At 40.3% G+C, this 27849-nt stretch overlaps 1 protein-coding gene across 1 annotated transcript; it reads left to right on the plus strand.

The window, feature by feature from the left end:
- The first annotated feature begins 3646 nt into the window (after positions 1-3646).
- dhtkd1 (dehydrogenase E1 and transketolase domain containing 1) lies at positions 3647-27654 on the plus strand. Its single transcript, XM_050074194.1, has 17 exons — positions 3647-4101; positions 4280-4432; positions 6573-6784; positions 6874-7068; positions 7259-7528; positions 10396-10567; positions 10733-10931; positions 13100-13412; positions 13503-13587; positions 14919-15058; positions 15189-15339; positions 15434-15540; positions 19825-19989; positions 20083-20165; positions 20404-20570; positions 25668-25753; positions 26642-27654. Exons 1-17 carry the CDS (start codon positions 3930-3932, stop codon positions 26741-26743), a joined length of 2772 nt encoding a protein of 923 aa, XP_049930151.1. The 5' UTR covers positions 3647-3929; the 3' UTR covers positions 26744-27654.
- The last annotated feature ends 195 nt before the right edge of the window (positions 27655-27849 follow it).

Genomic DNA, 27849 nt, shown 5'->3' on the forward strand with positions numbered 1-27849 from the left:
TAAGCTAATGCCATTAAAAAAAAAAATCTTCTGATTGTTTGTTGTCGTTAAATGATCCATTTAATGTTATCCATTATACACATACTGAAGTAATTTTTTATGCATGATTTTTTTTTAACTGTCTAAAGCCACGATCACTCAAACAGTTGCATTGTGATTTTACGGTAAAGGTAGTGATGCACAGATAATAAATTCACAATTTATATAAAATGAAAACAGGATAAAGTTTCACTGTTGTTAATACCATATATTAAAAGTTATTCCATTATATTTTTGATGAAATAGGGATTAGGGATGTTTTCAAAGCACTGGAATGATAAATAATGCGTAGAAATAATACTACTGCTGGTGTTACTACTAATTCAGTGATAACAAATTGATATATGTTGGTATGCTAACATATTTCAAGTATTATGACAATGCATGATTTTTCATTTAGATTTTTTTCTTTCCTCTGTACCATTACCATGAAGGGCCATCTCAACCGTTTAGTAGAGGCCTATATTTAAAAATCTGTGGGTCTGTTCAGAAAAAAAGACAGGTGTTTATTATAAGTGCCCCAAGAAACTAAAAAATGCATGAAAAATTAAGTTTAAATTTTTTTGCCGCACACAGTGTGTCCAAGGACCATCAAACATTTTTTAAAAATCCAACACCAATTTCTGTTTTTCTCATTTCTGGCTGTGATAAATTGTGTAATTCTGGCGATTTTTAAAGAGTGTGAGAGGCATGTTTCCCTTAAAAATCAGTGGTAACATAAATACAAAATACAGCCATTTAAAGTTGTATGCTCCTCCCCTGAACCAAAATAAAAGCATAAGTCCCTCCCCAGTGCTTAAAAAGATTATTTGACATGTCCTCCTGTTTGCACCACCTGCTCCTATCTCATAAATAACGAACAGTCCCTTATGAAAACACATAAGCTCTACCTGCGTAGTTCCTACTTAATGCATGTCTACAAAAACTGTGCAGAGAAGGGAAGAATGCAGCCATGTATATTATATTTTAAAGTCAAACTGAGGGCCATTTAAAATTGTTCTGCAGGCCACAATTGGCCCCGGGGCCATACTTTGGACATGTCTGCTATAGACCAAACGATTGATCGATAATGGAGATAATCATTAGGTGCAACCCTGAGAGTAAAGATATCAAACATTTCTGAGTTACATCCTCTCAAATACGACCATTTTTGTCTTCTCTATGTTTATCATCACTGTACACTGGAGATATTTACATTTTAGACTGTTGGTCGGACCAGGATCTGATGCTGTCACGTCGAGCTTTGTAAATTCTAGCTTGTCTTTTTCTCTATTTTCTGGCATTTTATAGACAAAATGATGAACACACGATCATCAGATTACCTATTCATGTACATGATTATTAGTTGCAGCTCTACTTCATTGAAAAGCTCCAACAGTAACCCCAGAACATCCTGAATGTTCTCCAAATGTTCAGTGACTCAGAGTACATGCAGTTTCCTGACAGCACACGTGTCACTGATCAGTCGCTCGTCTCCTTTCCAGGTCAGTAATGTCCACTGACTCATATCATCAGTCTGCAGTGTTCTCCCTCTGAGGCTGTTATGAAGTGAAGTGTTCACAGTTTGTAGGTTAGTCACCTGCGTCAGCTACTTGAGACTGTTCCCAGACGGCCCCTATACAGCACCATGAGAATGTTTTTATCTAATTATTATTGTCTGTATGTCTGGAGAACCATAGCTTTAACAGCACAGTGATGTAAGTGGTTTAATAAAGTGTTGCTATTGGGACAAAAAGCCTCACCTGCCTCACCCCTGAACCAAGACACAACATGTCCTGCTCCTACATTGTGCCATGATCTGATGACGTGGGGTGTTTTCAACATGAACTTAACAGTTTCATGTTGAAAACTTATATTAAAACTGTTTATATTGAGCTGATATAAAGTAGTTGCTTTACTCTAGAAGCTTTTTATTCCTACACCAGAGTTTAGGATTCCTGAAGATGCTTTTAAACACAGTCATGCAAACAAAATGGGTGCAGACGTGGCAGCCAGCCAGAATGTGAAAAACACTTTTAATGATGTGAATATTTTCAGGTTGAATTGTCCTTTAAAGGGATTCAATGGAAACATGATATTGTTGTTTCTTTTTGTTTTCTGTTCTGTGCACAGTACACACTCTGGGCAGAGCGGTTTAATGATTTGCTAATAGTCTTTAAAAATGCAAAAACTCCTCATCAGTTTTTCCTTTTCAGCCTCTTAAATTACAACAACTTGACAGATAAATCCTCCCCCGAGTTAATACTTTTATATGTCTTCTGAAAGCAATATAAAGTAACTTATGACTTACTAAATGCCTCTGATGGTTTACTTCTTCTTCTACCAGGAAATACTGTGAAATATCCAAAAGTGGTCGATATCAGAAAATAGCCGTCTCAGTCTACTTTGTAACTTTAGCTTAATGTCTTGTTATTATTTGGAAACACTTAGATACCAGGGCATTTGGGTCAACATCACAGGAAAACTATACATTTACAGTATGGGTAAATCCATGTGTTACAATGGAGCTACTACAAAATACAAAGTATTGAAAGTGTCCCTCCCTTATTAAAAGGGTGGAGATTGTTCCGTGTGTACTCAGGCTGTCCTTAAATACTGATTAAACAAAGATGATGGTGATCTAAAGGAAACAGGAACAACGAATCAGAATAAGGTTTATTGCCAAGTAGATGTTCACTAACAAGGAACTGTCCCTCGTGTTTGTGCCAAGGCCGTAGTCATGGAGTCAACATTTGGTGGGGAGACAAAATCTGCCGGGGAGTCTAGGGGTTCCCCCACAGAAAAAAAGTCAAAATTTGAAAACAAATTTCCTAAGATATTATATTATTTATCGTAAGGGGAGGATCCCCCAACCCCCCATGAGGTCAGGGCTAAGCCCCACATTTCCTCAGTTACTATAAAACTGGCCCCTGGACTCCTGTCATTTTGCATAAGTGTCCCTCAGGCAAAGAAGATGAGTATCCCTGGCTTACTGGCACATTGCTCCATTTTTTTTTATAGCTGTCCAGCTGGGTTGAAATCTGTGAAGGCCATAACATGTGATCCACATAATTTGACTCACTTTACTTCATCATCTATATGATATTTATTTTGTCTCTGTTGTTCTTTCTGTATCATTTTGTCATATGGATTACTGTAAATTTATTATGTTGATCTGCTCTGTACACATGACATGTATTGCACGTCTGTCCGTCCTGGAAGAGGGATCCCACCTCAGTTGCTCCTCCTGAGGTTTCTACCATTTTTCCCTTGTTAGAGGTTTTTTTGGGGGAGTTTTTCCTTATCTGCTGTGAGGGTCCAAGTACAGAGGGAAGTCGTATGCTGTAAAGCCCTCTGACGCAAATTGTGATTAGTGATATTGAGCTTTATAAATAAAATTGAATTGAATTAAAAGTAATGAGAACTGAGAGCAATGAATTACTAGAAAAAAAAATATAGAAAATAGAAAAGGGTTCATTTGTTATTAAAACCACTTAAAATCCCGCTTTCCAACTTTCAACTGTTGAGTCAGGAATTTACAAGGAGCACCTGAATGCAGCAGCGATTGCGTTCTTCGACACTTGTTGCGCTACGTCACAAAAGCTACTTCAAGACTTCGGATTTCTTTATCTAGCTTAAACCTGGGAAACCGTTGCTCCAAAATTTATCGCCGTGAGCTAAAAATATAAAACTAGTGTTTTTTATTATTTATGTGAGATAAACGTGACAGAAAACTTAAAGTAAAGTATTTCTACGTAACAGAGTTGTGAAACGAGTAACGTGAATCTCATCCAATCGTCTTCCGATGCGGCGTCACCTCCCACACCGCCACTCTCTCGGCAGTATGGCCGCCGTCCTGTAGCTGCTGTAGCTGCTGCTGATGTAAGATTATAGGTTAACAGTTTAAAACAATGTCGGCCGTACTTTTCCTGAACAAGTCTCTGAGCAGACTTCCACCGAGTGTGGCTCGGCAGGTGGTCGGCTGCTGTTACCACACCGAGAGAGGTGTTTACGGGTACAGACCCAAACAGACCGAGAGGAGACTGAAGTTAGACAGCGACCGCATCGCAGCGCTGAACCAAGGTCAGTATGGGGTTAATACACAGTGTGGTCAGTTCTACATCACCTGGTGACACGACACACTGTGCTAATGTCGCATAAACGTGCATTATATTGTCACTTGGATCATAGTTAATGTGTGTTAGTGTCTGACACTGTGTTTCCTGCACTGCTCCTCTGACTGCTGCATGCTGTTTTGCAGATCATGGTCTTGCCCGTCTGGTGGAGGCATACAGAGCACATGGACACAAGGCTGCTAAAATTAACCCCCTACTGCCCCAGAAGCCTGTAACTGACAACATCCCGGAGATAAACATGCTGAATGGCACCATCACAGGAAAACTCAACACCTCAGGTACATGACAGTGTGTGTGGACACCTGCAGACAACATGCAGCACAAGTTGGGTTAATGACAATATCCTCTCTTAACCATGTTTTATTGCTTTTATACATGCAACATTGTGTCACCTATCATTTTTATGCATGCATTTTTTCATGCATTGCAGGATAAAAACTACCAATGATTCACAGATAGTATAAGAAGTCATATTTAGATATTTTAACTTTATCTAAATATGACTTTAATAAAAGTGAAAGGAGCAGTACAACCATGTTGAAGGACTCTAATGCAAGTAAAAGTTATGGATTTAAAATTTTACTGATGGATAAATAAAAGTATTTAAGTAGTTTAAGCAAAATGTACTTCTACAAAAAAGTATCAGAAGAAGAGAAGAAGATATACTATAGATATGCTTTATTAATCCCTGAGGAAAATTCAATCATCACTCTGTCATCATATACACACAGGCCTGAAATACACACACATGCACAGGAGGGATTAAATGGAGGGATGTCAGAGCGAGGGGGCTGCCTTGGACAGGCGCCCCTGAGCAATTTGGGGTTCGGTGCCTTGATCAAAGGCACCTCGGCAGTGCCCAGGAGGAGCACTGGCGGCTCTGCATCTACCCGCCGCTGCCCCCAATTATATTATATTATTACTATACAATTATACAGTTATTTTATTCTATTAATATGACAGATGCAGTAATGTGTAAGTAGAATTATACCGTTGTGGGGCGTCGGTGGCTTAGTGGTAGAGCAGGCGCTCCATGTACAAGGCTGTTGCCGCAGCGGCCTGGGTTTGACTCCAGCCTGTGGCCCTTTGCTGCATGTCACTCCCTCTCTCTCTCCCCCTTTCACGCTTGTCTGTCCTGTCAAATAAAGGCTAAAAATGCCCCAAAAAATATCTTTAAAAAAAAAAAGAATTATACCGTTGTGATTGCGAGAGCTGCAGCGATTAATTGATAAATCGATTAGTTGTCAACTATTAAATTATTAACCAGCTAATGTATTATTGATGAATTAGTTTGAGTATTTTTTTAAAGAAAAAATCTCTGATTTCAGCTTCTTAAATGTGAATATTTCTGGTGTCTTTATTCCTCTGTGACAGTAAACCGAAAATCTTTGGGTTGTGGACAAAACAAGACATTTGAGGGTGTCATCTCTGGCTTTGTGAAACTCCACTGACATTTGTCACCATTTTTTGACATTTTATAGACAAAACAACAAAACGATTAATTGGGAAATAATGTAAATAAGCACTAGTTGCAGCCCAGGGAGCCGCTCAAGGTGGAGCTAATTTGAACTATTTTATATAATGTCAGGTAATTGTATTATTACAATGTATTTTGCCTATATGACATAAACAGCTGGATGTCCCTGAACATATGTCATAACAAATTCAGCCGCTCGTCAGCTCCCTCGCTCCCTCGCTCCAAACATAAAATCAGGTGTAAAAAATCTGTGTGTTATTCTGGACAGTAACTTGACGCTGGAGCAACATGTAAAGAATGTAGTCCAGTCTTGTTTTTACCAGCTGTGGAATATCTGCAAATGTAGGTCACTTCAATATCACAGAGAGAGTCATACATGCTCTAATGGAGTTTGCATGTTCTCCTCGTGTCAGTGTGGGTTTTCTCCAGGTACTCCAGCTTCCTCCCACAGTCCAAAGACATGCAGGTTAATTGGTGACTCGAAATTGACCGTAGGTGCTTGTAAAGCATGAATGATTGTCTGTCTCTAAATGACTACTTGAATAAATTTAGTCACAGTAGTTACACTATAACACAGTTAATGGTTACGGATGGGCCCCTTGCCTAGTGAAAATGTAACTCTCACAGACCAGATTTACAGAAACCTGGTAATCCTTTTTAAATTGTTTATTCTTAACTCCACTTTCGAGTTCGAGGGACAGACATTGATTGAAGAGAGCGAGCTGAAGAATACAGGTGAGGTAGTTCAGCCACAGAAGAAGGAGGCTGACTGTGAAATGCTTTGTAAGTAAGGCACTATCCATTACGCTACCGACGCCCCAAGAATGAGCATTTTGATGGATCCTGAACTCAACAGGGAGCCAGTGAAGACATTTCACATCGTACATGGTATTGTTTTATAAACCAGGACGTGAAGAGCTGCATTAAATGTTCTCCTGCAGGTCTAAGACACTTTGGCAAGGCGGAGGCTTCAGTGGAGGAGGTTCAGGCCTACCTGGAAGGAGCCTACTGTGGCCACCTGTCAGTGGAGACCAGCCAGCTGAGCAGCGTGGAGGAGAGGGAGTGGTTCGCTGACCGCTTTGAGGAACTCAAGAAGATGAGTTTCTCCACCGAGGAGAGGAAGAAGCTGGCCAAGCTCATGCTGGAGTCTCAGGTCGGTCCAAGAAGAAAGAGGAGGATGCAGAAAAATGACATGCATGTGTTTTTAATCTGTTTCTTTACTTTCTCTCTCACCACCTGCAGGAATTCGACCACTTTCTGGCCACCAAGTTTGCCACTGTGAAACGTTACGGAGGAGAAGGAGCAGAGAGCATGATGGGCTTCTTCCATGAGCTTTTCCACCACTCAGCCCACAGCGGAGTCACTGACATTGTCATCGGCATGCCGCACAGAGGCCGACTCAACCTCCTGACAGGCCTGCTGAAGTTCCCACCCGAGGTCAGTCAGCCATATTCAGCGAGACGTGTACACTTTGAAATTATCCATGACCTGACAGGATTAGACTGTTTATTTAGCATGACTGTAATCAGCAGTACAAGTAAACAGAAAGCCACAGCCAGCTGCCAAACAGTAAACGGGGGTGCGATAACATCAACCAACACTGATCCTCCATCGTTTCTCTCTGCAGCTCATGTTCCGTAAGATGCGCGGCCTTAGCGAGTTCCCGGAGACCTCGCCTGCCATCGGTGACGTCCTCTCCCACCTCACCTCCTCAGTGGAGCTGGATTTCGGAGCTGAACACCCTCTTCATGTGACAATGCTGCCCAACCCATCTCACCTCGAGGCGATCAACCCCGTGGCTCAGGGCAAAACCCGAGCCAGGCAGCAGCTCAGACAGGAAGGAGACTATTCACCTGAAGACAGCGCCCAGCCCGGGGACCAAGTCGTCTGTCTGCAGGTACGCAACAGCTGATATAGACACGTAGCCAAGAAGTTAAAGTTTACAAAAAGAGGAAGAGCAGTTCAATGCTTTTGCCTTTATTTGACAGTAACAGTAGAGAGACTGTCTAGAAAACATTGAGAGGGACAGAGAGGACGATGACGTGCATATTTATTTTGTGTGATCAAATTTTTATTTCCCATCACTTTACAGCAAAACAAATCTATCCAGCGACTCTGATAATATGCCAGTGATCAGCTTGTGTGTATATACATATGTATTACTGCATATAAAGTATTCTTATTCTCCTTTTAGTACCACCGTCTGTCCATATATCTGTCCATATATATGATACAGTATATAAATGTAGTGATTAGCAGCCCTAAAAGGAGCTCTTCATAGCGTCTTCAGTCTTTAAATCACCCTCCTGACTGTCCATCAATATATTTTACTCAAGATGTCCCGATCCGATCTCAAAAATTGGTGTCGGGGGTGATCAGGTCATTTTTTTCAAGTGATCGTAATCGGCTATATTGAGCATATAGAGCTCGATCCCATCCTTTATTTTACATCTGCAGGTGTTTTTTACTCACGAAGCTTTCATGCACAGCAACGCAATGAGTGCAGCCGTCATCAACTCCCCAACTCTCCACTGCTCCTCTCTCCTCTCCCTTTCTCTTTCCTCCTCTCTGCTGAGCTCCTTTGTGCAAACTGAGCCCCAACCGTGGCAAAACACTACACAGCTTAAACAAAAGCAAAATGCAGAATGAGGCCGTTTATTGTGTTACTAACCAGAGTTATGAGCACTGTTTCATTTCAGTTCAGTGTGACATACTGCTTGTTTGTCATCTATGGCACAAACTCACCACACCACTTCAAACTAAGAGTAATTTCTTAATTACTGTGTGTAAAAGAAGTCCAGATGATGAAAGTAAACACTCAGAGGAACACAGCTGATTCAGGCGGCTCAGACACAGGCTGCACCGAAGCAACCAACACTGGAGAATACTCTCCTACAGAGAATTCCTTCAAGCCAGCGACAAGGCCAAAAAGATTAGCCAGAGGGTTTGTTATTTTATACTTTATCTTTTTTTTTTTAGTCTTTATTTTTATTGTTTTATACAAGAAACGAACAGACAAAACCAGGGACACCAGGCAGGTGTCCCACCCACCATAGGTGAAGGTGAAATGCTTAACAATGTGTAAAACAAACAATGAAAAGAAGAAGGGTTACATTGCAGCATCGAGGACAATCCCAAATGGATCCCTTACCATCAGGTTAAGAGCTAAACTGACGGAGAATTGGGACACCACTTCCCCTCACGTGAATGCTTAAAACCAAGGGGAAGGGCCAAGACCAGGGCTAGTCTGTAAGGGATCCATTTGGGATTGGGGGAGTGGGTCCTTTATGTCCATGATTTTCCCTTAAGATCACAAAGGTCCTTACGGTCCATGACTTTAATTCATGGAAGGATTTTTTTCGTCTTAACACATTGCAGAGCTATTTAATTGTCAAGAATATAGGTCGACACAGGCGCCTTTACAAAATTCTCCATGGTCTGGCTCCGCCTCCGTTAGATGAATTTATGAAAAGGAACTCTATGAGGTCAACGAGAGCCGGCACTAGAGGGGACTGTCAAGTCCCGCTCAGGAAAAGTGTTTTCGGACAGATGGTGTTTTCATATCGAGCGTCCCAGACATGGAACATTCTACCAAGAACTATACAGGATTCGCCAACTCTTGCCTCGTTCACTAGACATTTCAAAACATGGCTACTAGAGAGTCAAATTTGCACTCATGCATCTTAAGAATTTTATTTTATTTATTATTATTATTTTAATGTATTCTCTTATTTTTGTTCTGTGTATCTGTGCAACTGGTTTGTTGGGGTACCATATTTGTATGTGCAAGTGTGTCAAGTGCTGTAGGTGACATTGTGCAATGTGAACTGGCACTTGGCAAATTGGCACTTTACAAACTGCACTATGCACTTTACTCTGTTATTGCACTATGCACTTTACTGCGTTAGGGCATGTGCAATATACCGGGGCGTCTGCAATACGCACTCAGCACTTTGGCACTCTCCACTTTAACTAGCACACCTGCACTTTGTAATCAGATTGAAATTTCTATGGTCGCCCAACTCTTTGTCTGTTGTGTGCTTTGTGGTTTACTTATGTTGTCCTTATGTTGTTCTTCTCTGCGTATTTTATTTTCTTCTGTTGGCATTGTTGATTTGGTGTGTTTGACACCAACCTGCCAATGGGACTGGAGATGGAAATTAGCCACCTGGCTATAATCCTGTGCATTTACATGTAAATGTCCATTAATGCATATTGTCCCATTTAAAAAAAAAAAAAAAAAAAAAAAAAAAAAAAAAGACTAAATCTCAAATCTCAAAATCTCACAATGGATTGAGTTTAATAACTTAAAAGTTCTTATAGTGTGCACTGTGCGGCCGTATCATCTAGGGAAATAGAAGTATCAGATTGGGACTTGGCAGATTCTCAATATTAATTGACTCAGATCAGGGGAAGAAAAACTTGATCAGGACATCCTTACATTTTACTATTTTAAAGCATAATTAAAACAACTTTGCAATTTTCTCCAGTGCAGAGCGTCACATGTCCCAGCAGATTAAACCTAATTCCCAGTCAAAACAGGACAGAAATTTACCCGATCCACAGAGAAATAAACGTGCCCTGACCACAAGCTGTTGATCTTCAGTAATGGACATCTGAGTGTCTTCTGTCCTGATTCAGGGTTCAAACTCTGCAGGGCGTAATGACACTAAACCCCTCTGGGCCTTGTTAAAGGAGTCATTATCAAACTAACCTGCTGTGTTACCGACAGCTTGAAGACACTCTCTGCTCTCCTCTCCACAGGTCCACGGTGACGGCTCTTTCACTGGCCAAGGGATCGTTCCAGAAACTCTGACCCTCTCAAACCTGCCTCACTACAGAGTCGGTGGGAGCATCCACCTCATTGTGAACAACCAAGTGGGCTACACCACTCCATCAGAGAGAGGGAGATCCTCTTTGTACTGTAGTGACGTCGGTTAGTGAAAAATGTGATTTAATATTTGCTTCTTTCTTATAAAGCACAGAAACCTCTGTCAGATTGTACTTATTGTATTGATACCTTCTGAATTGCTGAAGTCTAGAGATTTGTTTTCATGTATCGTGTTTTAATCGGATACTAACGGTCACATTTGCACCACAGGTAAGATGGTGAACTGTGCTGTGATCCACGTAAACGGCGATGATGCAGAGGAGGTGCTGCGGGCCACTCGGCTGGCTGTAGAGTACCAGCGGCTCTTCAGGAAAGACATCATCCTGGACCTGATCTGCTACCGTCAGTGGGGCCACAACGAGCTGGATGAGCCTTTCTTCACCAACCCGGCCATGTACAAGATCATCCGGTGAGTTAAATTCACCTGATAGCATATTCCTCAGGATCCTTAAGCAGATGATAAAACTCTGAAACATGTTCTGATTGCAGATCATCAGTTATTGGACAGTATTCACTTTAAAACATCGCTGTCTGTCTTATCCTATCGATTTTGGCAGTGAAATTGCAGGAGCACCAGAAAATTTCAAAAAATGTAGGGCAGCTTGTTCCAGTGAGAATAAAACCGCACTGCTCTGAGTTTGTGATTCATACGACCCAAATGTTCCCGCTAACTATGCAGATTTAATCTAACTCATCTTGATTCTTTCAGCTCTTGGAGCAGATCTGGATCCTCTGTCATAGTGATTTGTCTTGTGTGCTGTCCATTGTGTTTCAGTCGTTCTCAGGGTGTGTTTTTCGGTACAAAAGTGTTTTCAAATCGAAGTTGTTTGTGTTCCACCACAACGCTGCTCACAGGGAAAACAGTTTATCCCCTCCTTTGTGCAGAACATCAGGAAATTGGTCTGCATGTTCTTTAGCAGTGATTTTTGTTAGTAAATGTGAGGCTGTGTGTTTTTTTGGCATTGTTTTGGCCTAAAATGCCAGTTTCACAGCAGTTTTTCTCAAACATTATAATGCATGTTGAAATGATTTTAGATTTTTTTTTTGCAATTGAATTTCAACAGCAGGAGAAAAAAATATATAATTCATTAAAAAAGGCAACTTGAAACAGCCCTGAAATCAAGTGTAAAACGGCACTGTCCTGAGTGTTTGAAGGAAACGTAACAAAAAGACTAAAAAAGCTTTCACACCATGTTTAAACATTTTTGAGACCTTTTATTCTTAAAATATCTTCTTTATCCCTCACACACACACACACACACACACACACAGTTTGTCAAGCAAACACACCTCCATTGTTTTATTTATCACCGTCTCTTGTATTTTTGTACTTATTTGCATGCCTAGTTATTTAAGTTTTTTAAGTTTAATTTTGAAATCTTTAATCTGACTCTTTCTCCTTGACTGCTGTAACACTGGAATTTCTCAATTATGGGATCAATAAAGGTGTATCTTATCTTATCTTACTTACACCACACTAACTTTGCATTTTTAATCCAATTTACCTTGATTTTTTCAGCACGTGCAGTAGATCTGGATGCAACAACAGCCTCTGTCTGTCATGGCCATTTGTCCTGTCTTTTTTGCCGATGTATTTTGCTGCATAAGTGTTTGTCATTTGATGACTTTTGTGTGTGTTGCACCACAACAGTTGATCTAAGCTTTTGTGCAGAACATAAGGCAATTGCCGTGCACAGTCTTTAACAATAATTTGTGTTGATAAATAAGAGATGTTCATTTCTGAATCTTTACAACCAGAAACAAGAAAGTGAGTTCGCTGATTTGCGGGAAACTACATGATTGTTTAAACTTGCGGAAAAGTTGCGGTAGTCGAACACAATTGCAAGGGCAGTTCACAGGGATGGGTTGAGTATGTGTTAATTGTTGTGATTGCGACATCCTGGAGGGGCTGTGGGTGGTAACATGCTGTCATTTTTATTGTCTGACCATTTTTAAACAACAGTTTGAATACCGACCAAAAGTTCTCTAATTCAAATTCCTGATAATTTATCAATGGTCATCACAGCAGCATTTCCTTAAAAAAATTGTCTCACTCAACAATTTTATTGCAATCGCAACTGCTGTAGAGAAATAATGGTGCAACAGGCTTTTCTATGTGATATGCAGAGGCTACATGTTTGGGCTCTGACCAGAGAGACAGAGTTTATACAAAAAAAGAGGTTTCTGATTAATGTAAATCTTTAAAATAATAAAATACTTTGCATTTAAAAGTATACAAAGTTCCTAATGGCAGACAGACTGCAAAAAAATCCACACTTTTTTTGCTTTAACTGAAATTTTTGTTAACAAGTGGACCTGGTGGTAACAGTAGCACTGGAAGTTGCATCTCGGCTGACGTGGTTTTGAGTATTTTCAATTTTATTTTATTTATTTATTTATTTATTTTTTTTCAAAATAGAGTAAAACTAGCACAGGTGGTTTAGAAGCTTCAGTATCTCCCGAAGCACTTCTTGGATCATTAGTATAGATTAATAAATGATGTTATTCCCCCACAGACATATTGTGTCTATCATGTTCTGTTGACTGAATCCTTGTCACGTTGTTGCGTCCTCATAGATCTCGTAAGAGCGTCCCCGACTCCTACTCAGACCTGCTGATCTCTGAGGGTCTGATGACCGATGTCGAGCGTGACGAGATCAAGTCCAAGTACTACAGCATGTTCAACGACAAGCTGGCCAACATGACCGTGTACAGCCCTCCACCCACCAACCTGCAGGGCCGCTGGGGGGACCTGGTGGAACCCCAGGCCAGAGTCACCACCTGGGACACGGGCGTCCCCATTCCCCTGCTGCAGTTTGTAGGAGCAAAGTCTGTGGACATCCCTGAGCAAGTCCAGCTGCACAGCCACCTTGGAAAGACTCACACACAGGTACGGTCACTGGCTCTGTCATTTCTGTTAGACTGTCTGTTGACACAGCAGCAGGAAGATAATTTCGTTCCTCTTCCTGTGTGAACTCAGGCTCGGCTGAACAAGTTGGAAGAAGGAACCAAACTGGACTGGTCCACAGCAGAGGCCTTGGCTTTGGGCTCTCTCCTCTCTCAAGGTCAATGTTAACCATAAAATATACCAGGTCAAATTTAAATGGAACATTTTCCACCTTTTATGTGGATGTCCAACCAGTGTTGATTGTAATAGAGAAATACAAAACCGTACTAATGAACCTTCATTAATATAGGCCTATATTTTATCTACAAGTGCACGTCACACACTGAGCGAGCCGTCTGTTTATGACGCTGTGGGCTAATGGGCACGTAGCTACTTCCATGTTTCAGATGATACGTCATGTTTGTAGTCGACCAATGAAGATGAGTTTACATATCACCTTGGGTTCGTCCTTCACCTTCTCAAAATGATCCCACACTTTGGATTTCCTGCCCGACATGTTATTAACTAGCCTGTGGAATAACCACAGGTACCAACCCTGGAAATTAATGTGACTCCTGTCTGACTGCTGAGCGTGGTCACTTCCTGTGTCTGTCCTTTCAAATTACATTCCCACATGGTCTAGTCATATAGGTTTTGATTTATTTTGATGAGACGCAGCTCCTAATAGAGTTTCACATTTGATTTTTTGTTTTTTTTCTGTGACTAAGCAACCAATGAAATCTTGCCGACTAATGACCTTTGTGGTCGACTAATGTTTGGTCGACTATCGGGGGGCAGCTCTATTAGTAGGCTATTTTTAGACTGCAAATCAATAGCATTTTATGAATAATGACTAACAGACTGCCAGGCGTCTTGTTCAGTAATGATATGGGGCCTTAATATTGTGGGACACACTTTTTAATTGCCTCTTACAGTATGAAAGCAGAACACGTTATGGTCGAGGATACATTTTACATTTTTTATTGTCCTGACTGACTGAGATATTCAGCCATAGTTGCAGAGATTGAAAACCGTGCCGTTGATGCCAACAGAAACTAAATCATTCTGCTGTAATACATTTCACTGTAGGCATCTTTTGTTGGATGATGTCACAGACACCAAGAGAGCCCGTTTGTGCATGAAAGTTTTACTCCAGGTGTGCTGGAGACCTTCTTCAGGTTCCCGAGGATAAACTGGAAAAGAAAACCAAGACTAGCGGGGCCAAGAGGGAAGACTGGCAGATATTTTTGTCACGCTATGTTTTAGTCAACAAAGTCATAGCTATAGGCTTGTAGACCAGTTAAAGCTCTGGGTGTCAGAAGCTTGCATGCAATGCCGTCATGGCTCCATGAGCAGGAGGACTCAGCTTTCAGCTTCAATCAACTACATTTACCATCAACACTAATTGGACATCCACGTTAAAGGCAGTGATTTTTCCCTTGAGGAGTAATTGAATTTTATTTCTGTAGAGGAAATGGATTTGTAGATTTCAAATTATTGTTGTTACAGGCTTTAATATTCGAATCAGCGGACAGGATGTTGGAAGAGGCACGTTCAGTCACCGACACGCCATGGTTGTTTGCCAAGACACTAATGACATGTACATCCCTCTGAACAACATCAGCCCTCAGCAGACAGGTTTCCTCGAGGTAAAATCATTGTAAACCAAATAAATTGTTCTGAACATAATCTGTCTAAATCATTTAATATCTGTAACCACAATATTAAACAATTTCATCCTCTCCTGTTTCATATTGTGATGTCTTCGTGTGTGTTCAGGTGTGTAACAGCCCGCTGTCTGAGGAAGCGGTGCTTGGGTTTGAGTACGGTATGAGCATCGCCCAGCCGAAGCTTCTGCCCATCTGGGAGGCTCAGTTTGGAGATTTCTTCAATGGAGCGCAGATCATCTTTGATACCTTCCTCTCCGGAGGTAAACTTCTGACCACAGATTCATCATTACTCTCACTATCTTCTATTTCTGGAAGAATGTTCACACATCAGATGTGACGCTGCTGTGTCCCCAGGTGAAGCCAAGTGGCTGCTGCAAAGCGGGTTGGTGATCCTGCTGCCTCACGGGTACGATGGAGCCGGACCTGAACACTCATCCTGCCGTATGGAACGCTTCCTCCAGGTCTGTGGGACTGACATGTAACCAGTGTTAAACCAAGTTACCAGTTTATGATTTGTGTCAGTAGCGTTCATGTCAGCATCCCAGATGTAATTAGAAGTGACACGTCAGACCTGGCACTCAAAGGGTATCCTGTGTCTAAGTGAGTAATGGGATCAACATTTTTTGAAAGTGGTCTGGTATTATAGCGACAGTGCTGCAGTTTGCAGTAGCTAAACAGGCTGCCATGTAACCACTCGAGGTGTTCTCACTGTTTAGTTACGTTTACTAAAAGTGGTTGTTTTTGCCACTGACAGGCTCAGACTGTCATTATAGTTGTCTTACGATATTTTGGAAAGGATCCCTACAGAGTTCGACCTTTTTGTGAAAGAGAATGGACGAATTCACACTGACGCTACTTGGTCCGCTTTAAATGAACCCTCGCCGCTTCCATGGATAGTTTGGTTCGTTTGGAGTGGTGCGAATGCTCATTTGAACTCTGGTGCGGACCAAACGAGCCAACCCTGGTCCACTTGAAAACTGGGGGTCTCGGTTCACTTGCAAGTGAACCCTGGTGTGGTTGTCTTACAGTGGGAAATGCAAACAGACTATCCAGCAAACCAAAGAGAGGAAATGACGTAGAGCGCAGTGCATTTTGGGTTGAAAAAAACAAAAACAAAGCCAACAGCGCAAACCAGGAGAAGCAGAGGTAAAAACAGAACCCCATGACTGCATAAATTTGGTGTTGCTACATTGTTTCTGTGGTGACCAAGCCAGCTGAAGGGGATGGATTTCCGTTTTCAGTCCTGGCCAATCGATGAGCCCGGTTTTCTTCTTCCTCATGATTTTTTTCTTCCTGGTCAGTGGCCATTTCGGGCAATACTGCCCCCACATGAGCATCTGTTGTAACTGCTTGACGTTGTCCAGGCTGTTTGAACCGAACCAAATGAAAGTGTGAAATTTTTTGGCATTCCCCACCCAATCGAACCGAGTCCCCCTGGACTATCCTGGTGTGAATGCGCCCTAAGACCCTTTTTGTTTGACCAGGAACAGCTTTGAAATCGCTATCACCAAATCCACCAAACTGTGATTTTATCATCATAAAACACACTTCATCCAGAGTTTAGAGAAACAAAATAACACATACAAAAACCATCTATGTTCATTTTTCCAATGTTCCAACAATAACCACTTCTGGTTTGGTTGAAATAAACCCTTAATTCACCCAGTTAGATGTTAAAACATGCTGTCCATATACGCACTAAAATTACTGTTTATTTAAATGGAGTCTGGAGGGTTTGGCAGTAGGGACTTCAGGGCTGTTTCTGGTCAAACAAAAAGGATCTTACTCTTTAACAAAAAGATCCTTTCCATACTGTTGTCAGACACTTAAAGTAACAATCTGAGCCTGTCAGTGGACAAAACAAGCGCTTTTAATGGACGTGAATTGACGTTGAGAACATCCCCCGAATGGTTATACTGCTGCCTGTTTCACGGCTGCTGTTGCTGCAGCTCTCGCTCAATACTGGACCAATTTCAAAAACTGTTGTCTCCATTATTCACTTTGACACAGGTTGACACCTAACACTTAACTTACCCTTTAATATTATGTTACTGCTGGAAAACAAAACAAACATGGACGCCTCAGGTCAGACAAAGGTAGTTGAGTCCAAATTACAGTGCGAGTTGTCAGCACACAGTATTTCTTTTCACTCACACAACCAGCTTTGCCGTCATTCAATCGATTTTGAGTAGTCAAATGACGTGAACCATCACAAGTGGTGATCTTTTTTTTATCTCTATTTGCATCCCATGTGACGTGAACACTGCATGACCACATGTTCAAGTTCTGCAGATTCATCTGGTGTCGCTTTATGATACACTAAAAAACCTTGGAAGTTTTCATGGAGGTTTAATGTTTCACCTCAGCCAGAACAGAGGTTATCTTTTCACTTCAGTCCAGTTAAAGCTTCAGTCCAGTTAAAGCTTTGAGGTATAAAGAAGAGTTTTAGATTACACTTTGTGGACCAGCGCCCCTTGGCCCATCGATTATAATGTAACTGTTAAACTGAGTTCATGTGCTGGTGCAAAGATCTAAATAAACAAACAGACACCTGCATACTGGGAAAACTTAAGAAATGAGCTAATGAATCACATTTAAATGAAATACTGTGTCGTGGCCAGTCCATGACATCTTTCTTCAGTGCAAAGGAACATGGTGCAGCTCAGAGGATATAATTAACAGGCCATTAACAGGAGTAATCAATAACAAATCAGCGGAGATAATGTATCCTAATCGTCCATTAGCAATCAGCAGACAACAGGCATCAGATTGTGTCGGAAATCACTCCACTGTTTACTCACATAATAGGCACTCTGTCGTTTACACTGTAGTGAGCGGTAAATAGAGACTTCAGACACTTAATGATCGTCATTATTTTGCGTCATCACAGCTTTAGTGACACAGCTGTAATTTTATTGATCTCTAAGTGTGATGCAGTGTAGGATTGTGAGCTTAAAGTTACACACATGCCCTGCACTCTGCTTGCGCTCCACACAAGACCAGTTTTGGGGCATCAAAGCTTCAGTAAGAAATATCCAGGATTAATAGAAGCAGGGGTGGTAATGAGAGATGAGAGGACATTTTATGAAAACATCAATTTGTCAGTAAGTGCACCTAAAATAGTGTGACGGTTAACCACTTTGTCAGTATGCAGTTCATAGTAACATTATCCATAAGAGCTAGAAAAAGAATACTTTGCAAGATGGCTGCTGTTACTAACAGTTTTCAGGTGATTTGCAAAGCTGGTTGTAGGTTTGTGATTTGCCAGTTTCCTTTGGCTTGTCTGGCGCTCAACTTTTTGAGGTTCATCTTTGTAAATTTTGAAACTGTTTCAGAAGCTTGACTCTTTTGATACCTTGCTAAAGTATCTTTAACCCTGTCATTGGTGGTCAAAGAGCCTGTTTAGACCTGGTATTAACATGAGTCTTGAGTGATCCGGTCACAAGTGGACTGCACTTGTGTAGCGCTTTTCTAGCCTTCTGAGCATTCAAAGCACTTTTACACTACATGTCACATTACATGTCACATTCACACACACATTCATACACTGGTGGCCAAGGCTACCATACAAGGTGCCACCTGCTACTCAGTAGCCACTCACCCACACTCACACCGATGGAACAGCCATCGGGAGCAATTTGGGGTTCAGTATCTTGCCCAAGGATACTTTGACATGCGAACTGGAGGAGCTGGGGATCGAACCTCCGATCTTCCAATTAGCGGACGACCTGCTCTGCCTTCTGAGACACAACTGCCCTGTAGTGTTGTAACAGGTGTAAGCGACCACAGAGATGCATTGTGATCCAATCTGACCACATATCCTCTGTAGTGTAAACTCTAATGCGTCCTGATGCGTCCCCGACAAGGGCTACATCATCAATGTCGGTCATGGCGGTTGCTTTGGTGACAATAGCTTGCCCATTTTACAACAAGTTGCACTAATTGTTGCATGATCGTCCATCATTTTGCCCTGTGGAAGGAGACATGTTGAATTCTGTCGACAGCGATATCTCCAGCTCTACTGACACAACTGCTAATGTGACTAGCGAGCAGCTAGCGAGAGTGTAGACGTAATAACAGTGTGCTGGGCTCTTAAACGTCTAAGGCAAGTGATGTAGCCAGTGATAAAATCTCAACACACACAACAAGAGGTCAGCCGGAAATGCGTAATAGACACAGGTGTGTAAAGCGATGTGCCTCAGCTTTCCACTTGTGTTCAGATCACAGAAACACATGCTAATAACGGGTTTAAATCGGCTCACTGTGTCATAGTCACAAGACTGGGCCTGTTAATACATAATGAGTTATGTTTGATTATTATATCTTAATTTATGAGCTTTTTTGGATTTTCTGGGTAAGGGTATAGAAGAATGGAGCTTTTGAATACTGATTTGGACATCGGTTAACATGGCAACCATCGAAGTTTCGAAGGCTTTAAGTCAGCCCTGGTGCACAATATAATAACTAAGTGGAGATTAAAGACATAGCATTTGTCTGAAGTCGGTGGTTGTTCACGGGATGGTCCACTATGTGGCATGTTAGCTGTATTTTAACATCTAAATGTGATGGAAGATCAAGAATGTGATGGTAGTACTGTTTTCAAAGCCCTGATCTGTCTCTGCTGGTTTACTGATTCAAGTTTAGATGTTTCTCAGCTGATTGGCAGGTTTCTAGTCAGTTACATGTTATGTTAAATGTCAGCTGTATAGTAAATGATTGCTAACTTGTCCTGTTTTGTCTCCTAGATGTGTGACAGTAAAGAAGAGGGTGTGGACGGTGATAACGTGAACATGGCTGTGGTCAACCCCACCACATCTGCTCAGTACTTCCACCTGCTGAGGAGGCAGATGATCCGGAACTTCCGCAAACCTCTCATTGTGGTCGGACCCAAGATGCTGCTCAGATTCTCTGTAAGCACTGCAGAAACACGTAACACGCAAAACAAATTCATTTTCTCAGATATTTCCGCGCAAGCGGCCGAATAATGTGTGTTGTTCTTGCAGGGGGCAGCGTCCAGTCTGGCTGAAATGGCACCAGGAACATCTTTCAGACCAGTGTTGGGTGACACTTCAGTCTCACCTCAAGGGTACAGAGAACTTTGATGGAACTTGTAGACCTCTTCAGTGATTGTAATTTATTCTGTAGTTTGTCCTCAGTGTGGTGAAAAATATTTAAAGGAATAATTAGGTGTTCATGGACTTTTCCCCCCCCAAAACGTGGATGTTTTGAACAGCCCTTTAATACAACCTGCTAAAACAAGGAAGACCCTTAAAAAGCATGTCCCATACGATCCACTGAGCCCATTTTTCTGTTATTCCACACAGTGTCCAGAAGGTGGTGCTGTGCTCTGGGAAGCATTACTATGCCCTGCTGAAACAGAGGGAGACAACAGCAGCCAACCAGAACACAGCGCTCATCCGACTGGAGGAGCTGTGTCCGTTTCCACTGGACGCTCTGCAGCAGGAGCTCAAAAAATACCCCAACGCCAAAGGTATGTGTGGGACCTCCACCTTCACTGTCAGTGGGCACACTTGACTGCAGAAGTGACATCACAACTACAGTTTGATTTCAGTCCAATCGTTGAGGAAAAGTTCCCCCATTTTATTTAGGTTTTTGTCAAATCAAATTAACCCTTTAACAACATTGTTTTTGTTGTGAACAGTTCAGCCCGTGTTCCTCACCATATGTTATAATATCTGGTCTTCAGTAGAGTATGGAGGGTAAAAAATGACATAAATATCAGTAAATAAATAAAGAAATACTGGAACACAGAAATAAAGAAATACATATGGAAATAAAAGAAAAAAGAATAAATAAATGCTGAAATAAATATGGCAATAAAGAAATAAAAAAAAATGCAAAAGTTAGGGCCTTCTACCTCATTAACAAACAGACACAGAAATATAGAAATTAATGAATTCATACAGTGGTAAATAAATTCAGAAATAAATAAATAAATAAAAGAAGAAACATGCTGAAACAAATATGACAATAAAAAATAAATAAATGCAAAGGTTAGGTCCTTCTACCTCATTAACAAACAGAAACACAGAAATAGATACATATGGACATAAATAAAGTAATACAGAAATAATAAAAGAAAATAATAAATACATGCTGATATAAATACATAAATACATTCTAAAATTCTAAAAAGAAAAAAATAAATTAATAAATACAGAGGTCAGGATCGTCTACCCTATAAATAAATTGATTTATATAGAAGTAAATAAATACAGAAATAAATGAATGAAAGCATAAATACATGCTGAAATGAATATGGAAATAAATAAATAAATGCAGATGTAAGGACCTTCCATCTCATTAACATGCACGGAGGAATACAGAAATAAATAAATCCATAAATAAATAAAAAAAATAAAATCTGAAATAAATTAATAAATGCAGAGGTCAGGATCTTCTATCTTATTAACACACAGACAGAAATAAATAGATGAAACAATTAATTAATGCTAAAAAAAAAAGGGAAATAAATTAATAAATACATGCAGATGTTACGACCTTCTATCTCATTAACATGCAGACAAATAAAGAAATAATTAATTAACTAAGGCAGATGTCAGGATCTTCTACTTCATTAACATACAGACAGAAATAAATAGATTCATACAAAAGTAAATACATGAATGAATACATGAAATAATGGCAATAGAAAATAAATAAGATAATATAAACAATAATATAATATACATAAATAGAAATAATTGTGATAAAATGTACTATTAAATTTAAGATATTTATTTATGTCCTGTTTACTTATCAACTTTATTTATTTATGCATTTATCTATTTATTTCCATATTTATTTTACCATTTATTGATTCATTTATTCTTTCATTTGCGTATCTATTCATTTATTTATTTATTCCTATATTTATTTATGAATTTTATTACTTATTAATTGATTCTTCAGTCATTTTATGTCCTCTACAGTAAGACAACTAATTAATAGCCCCTACAATAACCCCAAACTTAATATAAATGTATTAAAGTTCATAATATGTGATTTAGGGCTTCACCTGATGATTGTTTGTATCATCAGTTATTGACAATATCAATTTATCTGTTATATATTTTTTGCCTCAGTTCAGTAAAATGCTTACCTAAAAAACATCAAAGGCCAAATGGACGTTTTTAAGATGCACTGAAATGACTTATAAAACAAATTTTAAGTCCACTGTATGTTCAGTTTTTGTGTATACAGTCAGTATATTCAGCTTGATGGTAATTCTGTCAGACGGCAGTGTGTAATGTAATCTGCTGTCTCTTTGTGTCCACTGTTCCTCTTCCCTAACGTGCTCGCTGTGTTTTGCATAATGTCATAATTTCTAAGGCCCTGTGCATATGCACATTACATCATACTGCGGTCTGACTGGTGCACAAGAGGCAACACAAGTTTATTTATATAATGTTTTTCCCACACACAGACAAGTCGTAGTTCCTTACCCCAAGCTTAAATATGCTGTAAAACAACGTCTAATAAAACTACATATTCTGTAAAGTTTCAGGTCTACGTCCTGCTGAGACATATGTTATTCAATTCTCTTTATATTTTCAGGATGACACTCTTATTTGCTCTCAGTCTCCAGTGAAAGTGATTTAAAGTGAGCATTGACCTTCGACCTCTCACTGACAACACAAAGTAATTTCAGTTTAACATTGTTTACTTGGAGGAGAGTGATTTTTTTCTCAATACGCTCGGGACCACTTGATGACACAGCCGTCTAAATTTGAGCGTCGGGCAGAATAACAATTACAAAAGCTGCTCTTTAAGTGAGTCACACTAAGTTGAATGCCACTCAGCGGCATGCGGCAACTTCAAAAGAAGTCTGACAGTCGCCACTTTCAAACGGAGTCCTGAAGAAAAAACATTAGACAACTTACAAAGAAACAAGAAATGCTGGTTCATCAGTGTTTCTGTCAAACAAAAATCTAAAGCATGATCTTCAGCAGATTGGTTTTCACTGCAGGGCTTTTGTGTTAAGTGTCTCTGTTATATTGTCCACGCTGAATGAGTGTCAATCCAGACTCTGACTGCTTCACTTTGTTATGCAAGACTTTCCGAGCATGAGGAACTAAAAGCTATCAGTGTCAACATCCTTCTCTTTACCCAGACATCTTTGCAGCTGTGGGTTAAGTGTTTTTAGTAAAGACGATTTTTGCTCTTCTGACGAACTGCAGCACAGTTACATCACGTCAGATGATCCTGAAGTCACCTCTGAGTGTTTCTTTAACTCTATGCAATCTTTGTTTGAGAGTTTCTTCTGTCAGGCTGTCTAAAAACGTCAAACGTGTTCCTGGGTTTCTTGTCCTTCAGGTCAGTCTTAGATGAATGGACGAATAACTCGATGAGTTTCTTACAACACAAATCTGGACTGAGAAGATCGTAAACACAGTCATAGCAAAAACTTCATACCAACAATCACAACCTCGCAGGAGTCAAAACAGAGATGGGTAACTTTTGTTCCAGTCTGTTTATCTTGGGAGTCGGGACATCTGCAAGGTCCTCATCTTATCTTAACCAGCAGACACACAGTCTCTTCACATAATATACGCCAAGTGTGAAGGACTCGAGGCCTCTGAAAATACCAAACCATGACCATGGACAAATTATAGATTCATGATGACACTCATATACCTTCATGTCAAATACTTCCTTCTACCAAACTATCCATATTCTAAGGGTGTTGTTCCTTTTCAGCCCTCTAAACAGATTCATTCAGACCCCTCTGAAGCGAACCAGACGAGTTTGGTTCGCTTCAAGTCTGCGGTGCGGTTCACTTGACCTGTGCCTTGAGAACACTCCAGGTTCGCTTTACTCTTTAATACAAAATCAGGTCCGCACACTAGAAACTGCTCCTTTTGGAATTTTAATCGTATCACGTGATGTTTCTGGCACCAGTCCTTCATCAGACATGAACGAGATAAGGAGACACACCTCTACATATACAACCAGTGGTGGTCGCCCAACAGATAATGTGATAACACATGTAGCTATACAGAAACTGGGAACAACACACTGCAAAACCAGAACAAAATTACGTCAAAGTAAAATCAAAACTATGTCAATTATATTATATATAAGCTGTAGTGTGAACAGAAAGCGGACTGAGGCCCCATCAGAGCTGAAGTTGACCAGAAAGAGAACTGAGTCCTCTTTCAAATGAAGTGACAATGTGACCACAACAAGAACTGAGTCTCTTTTTTGTTGGTCCACTTTTAGGTGCACTTTAAGACGACTGAATTCAGTTTGTTGAAAGAGAACCATATGTGAAAACACCCTAAGAGACTTTAGTGTCTACTACAGCACTTGTTATTATTTTGATGCTGTTTGATTTGAAGTAAAACAACAATACATTTCTTGGCTCCCATTAAGTTTTATCAGCACAACAGCGCACATGCTTTCATCACTGTAAATGTTTCTCCCTTATCCATGATATCCATCCACACCAGGCCATTATACAGTTTATCACAGCGCCTAGGGGTTCTGTGCTGCGTCTCTGCATGAACATAAAAACAATGTGGAGAACATCTGGATGAGCCGACGCATGAGACGGCTTTTGCCAACAGGAGGGGTCTCTACCTTTCTTCTTGTGGCATGAGCAGGTGGTTGGTAGGTGTGGGGCAGGGAGGAGGACGCTACTTGCTGCAGTATTGGGAATTCAGTCGTGGGTTTCGATGGTTATGTTGACGCGCTCACTCTGAAACTTTCTCTTGACTGGAATTTTTAAGAGCATGAGGAGGTGGTGCAGATTAATATAAATGCAGTAGCTCTCATACCATTCAAAGGTTTTGTTGAGGATTTTTCTGTTGAATCTAATTTGGCAATATTGTACACCCCATGTAAAAAGTCTTTGTCCTTGCCACCACAGAGGCCGCACGTTCAATTCCAACCCATGGCCCTTTGCTGGATGTCGTCCCCCCTTTTGCTCTGGATCTGTCCTGTCTAATAAAAAAAAGCAAAAGCGCCAAAAAATAATCAAAAAATAATAGTAATACATAATTTTGTTACTAAAATGTCCTAAAATAGTGGAAACAACCATCACAATTTTCCGGCGTTTAAGCTGTCCATAAACCAAAGATAATCAGTTTAGCACAACAGAAGAGCAAGAAAACCTGCAGTATTCATATATGAGAAAATGTTTGCTGATTATCTTTCTGTAAAACAGCTAATCAATTATTTGGGTTATCATTAGAGCTTAAAAAATCATATTAAAATATATTATTTTCCCTGTCTACACAAACAGTGAACCACTTGAAATCTTGTTGAGTGAAGGCACTGCATGTTCCAAGGCTGGAGTTTTAGTTATTCAAATGTCATTGAAAGCTGACATTTGTAAACCTCTGTAACCTTGAAAGTTCAGGTTTCACTTCCGCTCTCACGATTTCATTGTTCTCACCTCCCCAAAGTGAATCACAGACAGTTTCAGTTTGATCTGGATCAAACCGTCCGCAGTTGAAGGGCAAAAGAAAAGAACTCCCCAAGCTGCATGAGCAAGTCACATGTTTGATGAGTCATGTCTTGTTTTACTTTCAATATCAGTAATTTTAAAAAATATCCCCCTCAGAGTTCGTGTGGAGTCAGGAGGAGCCGCAGAACATGGGTCCCTGGTCGTTTGTAGCACCCAGGTTTGAGAAGCAGCTGGCCTGCAAGGTGAGCAACAATGTGAACCCTAATGTTTCTGAAATTCTTAAAGGGACAGTTCAGCCCAAAATCAAAAATACATATTTTTCCTCTTACCTGTAATTATATTTACTAGTGTAGATTTTGGTGTCAGTTGCTGAGTGTTGGAGATATCAGCCATAGAGATGTCTGCCTTCTCTCCAATATAATGGAACTAGATGGCATTCGGCTTGCGGTGCTCAAAGTGCCAAAACGTTTAATTTAGAAAACTCAACAGCAATGTCTCTTTCCAGAAATCATGACCCAGTTACTCAAGATAATCCACAGACCTTGTTGTGAGCAGTTTCATGTAGAAACTTTTTTCTTTCTACCAAACTACACCCACCAAACGTATCACTGCACAGAAGGAAGCGTGCATCTACTGTTAGCTCACCTAGCACCACTCAGCTAGCTAACGTTACAACTCAGCCGAGGAGGACGCCAATAATGTTTACCTCACAAAAGCATGAGCCTCTTATCCATGAGTAGATGCACTCTTCCTTCTGCACAGTGATACGGTTGGTGGCTGTAGTTTGGTAGAAAGAAAATAGTTCCTACATGAAACTGCTCACAACGAGGTCTGTTGATTTTCTTGAGTCACCGGGTCATGATTTCTGGAAAGAGACATTGCTGTTGAGTTTTCAAATGTATTTTTTTATGGCACTTTGAGCACCACAAGCTGAGTGACATCTAGTTCCATTATATTCAAGAGAAGGCAGAGATCTCTATAGACGATATCTCCAACACTCGGCAACTCACACCAAAACAATGTACACTGATAAATAGCACTACAGATTAGGGAAAAAATATGTATTTTGGATTTTGGGGTGAACTGTCCCTTTAATATTACACAAACTAGACCACCTTTGTCTCTTTCAGCTCCGGTTAGTGAGCCGACCTGCTCTGCCCGCCCCTGCTGTCGGTATCGGGACCCTCCATCACCAGCAGCAAGAGGCCATCCTCACTGCGACCTTCTCCTGAAAGACTCAGCGAGACTAAATGGGAACTAAAATAAGCACTGCTGCACAAGCATCAGCACTACACTACATACTGGTATCTGCCGTGGTCCTCCAAACCATTGCTGCTACATGTGCTGCACGGCAGATACTCGGGACCTTTTAGATGATGCATGTGCAGCTTAAAAGATAAATTGGGCACTAATAAACAGAACAAAGGAAAGGAAGTGTTTAAGAGAATAGTGTTGGTATTTTTTTTTTATCTCTTACAGTCAGACACAGGGTTTTAATTATTATTTTATGGTTTTGAAGAAAGGCTTATATTCCCGTCTGCTTGTTTCTAATATATTTCCCCCCCTCTCTCTCTCATTTAATATGCCTGTACTCTTTATGTGTTCAACGGCAAGGCACTGTGGTAGCACAAAGAACAACTGCTGATGTGTTTCAGATGTGAATCGAGGCCTTAGAGACGATGTTTACAATGCGATTGAAGTAACTGTTGGCTGACTAACGTATTTGTAGCACTTGGGACTGTATCTTACCTGACAAACTGGCACATGCTTCACGTTTCAGGAATCAAAACTGTTACATCATCTTACATTTTCAGTCTGCACAAGTTGTCCATGTTTGTAGTGTTCTCAACAGACAATATCAGTAAAGGTTGTTAGAAATATCCTTAAAATGATTTATGTAAGAACAAGATTTCTGAAGACACACAAAAGAGTTGTTCCCATTTTGACTGCTGAGTGTTGTATCCAGGTGTATTTGGATATTTCATGGCACAAATTTGGGCTAAAAGGTACTGGATCATTATCATTATTTAATCAAAGTTCAAACAAAGGCAGAAAAAATAAAGGCATTAAGGGCTAATGTGAATACACCAAATCAGGTAGATATTAAATGGAAATATTTTCAAATAAATCTATTTTCATGTTTCATGCATCGTGGTTTTTATTTCTCCTATCATACTCGTGTAAGAGTCAACAGGCCTGTTAAATTTTGACTTAATGTGATTAGAAAACGTTTCTCAGGTAGTTATTTATATTGATAGTTGTTTGTTTTATGTACAACTAGAGATTATAATAGTATTCTCAATGGGCTCCACTGTTAAAGCCAATATACAACTGTGAC

This window comes from Epinephelus moara, chromosome 20, assembly GCF_006386435.1.
Source record: "Epinephelus moara isolate mb chromosome 20, YSFRI_EMoa_1.0, whole genome shotgun sequence".
NCBI lineage: Eukaryota > Metazoa > Chordata > Actinopteri > Perciformes > Serranidae > Epinephelus > Epinephelus moara.

Bases quoted from the DNA above. Each gene is read 5' to 3' on its own strand.
- dhtkd1 (XM_050074194.1), top strand. From the start codon at position 3,930: ATGTCGGCCGTACTTTTCCTGAACAAGTCTCTGAGCAGACTTCCACCG. The intron at 19,990-20,082 runs GTAAGCACTGCA...TTGTTCTTGCAG, and splicing joins AGATGCTGCTCAGATTCTCT to GGGGCAGCGTCCAGTCTGGC. The intron at 20,571-25,667 runs GTATGTGTGGGA...TATCCCCCTCAG, and splicing joins AAAATACCCCAACGCCAAAG to AGTTCGTGTGGAGTCAGGAG.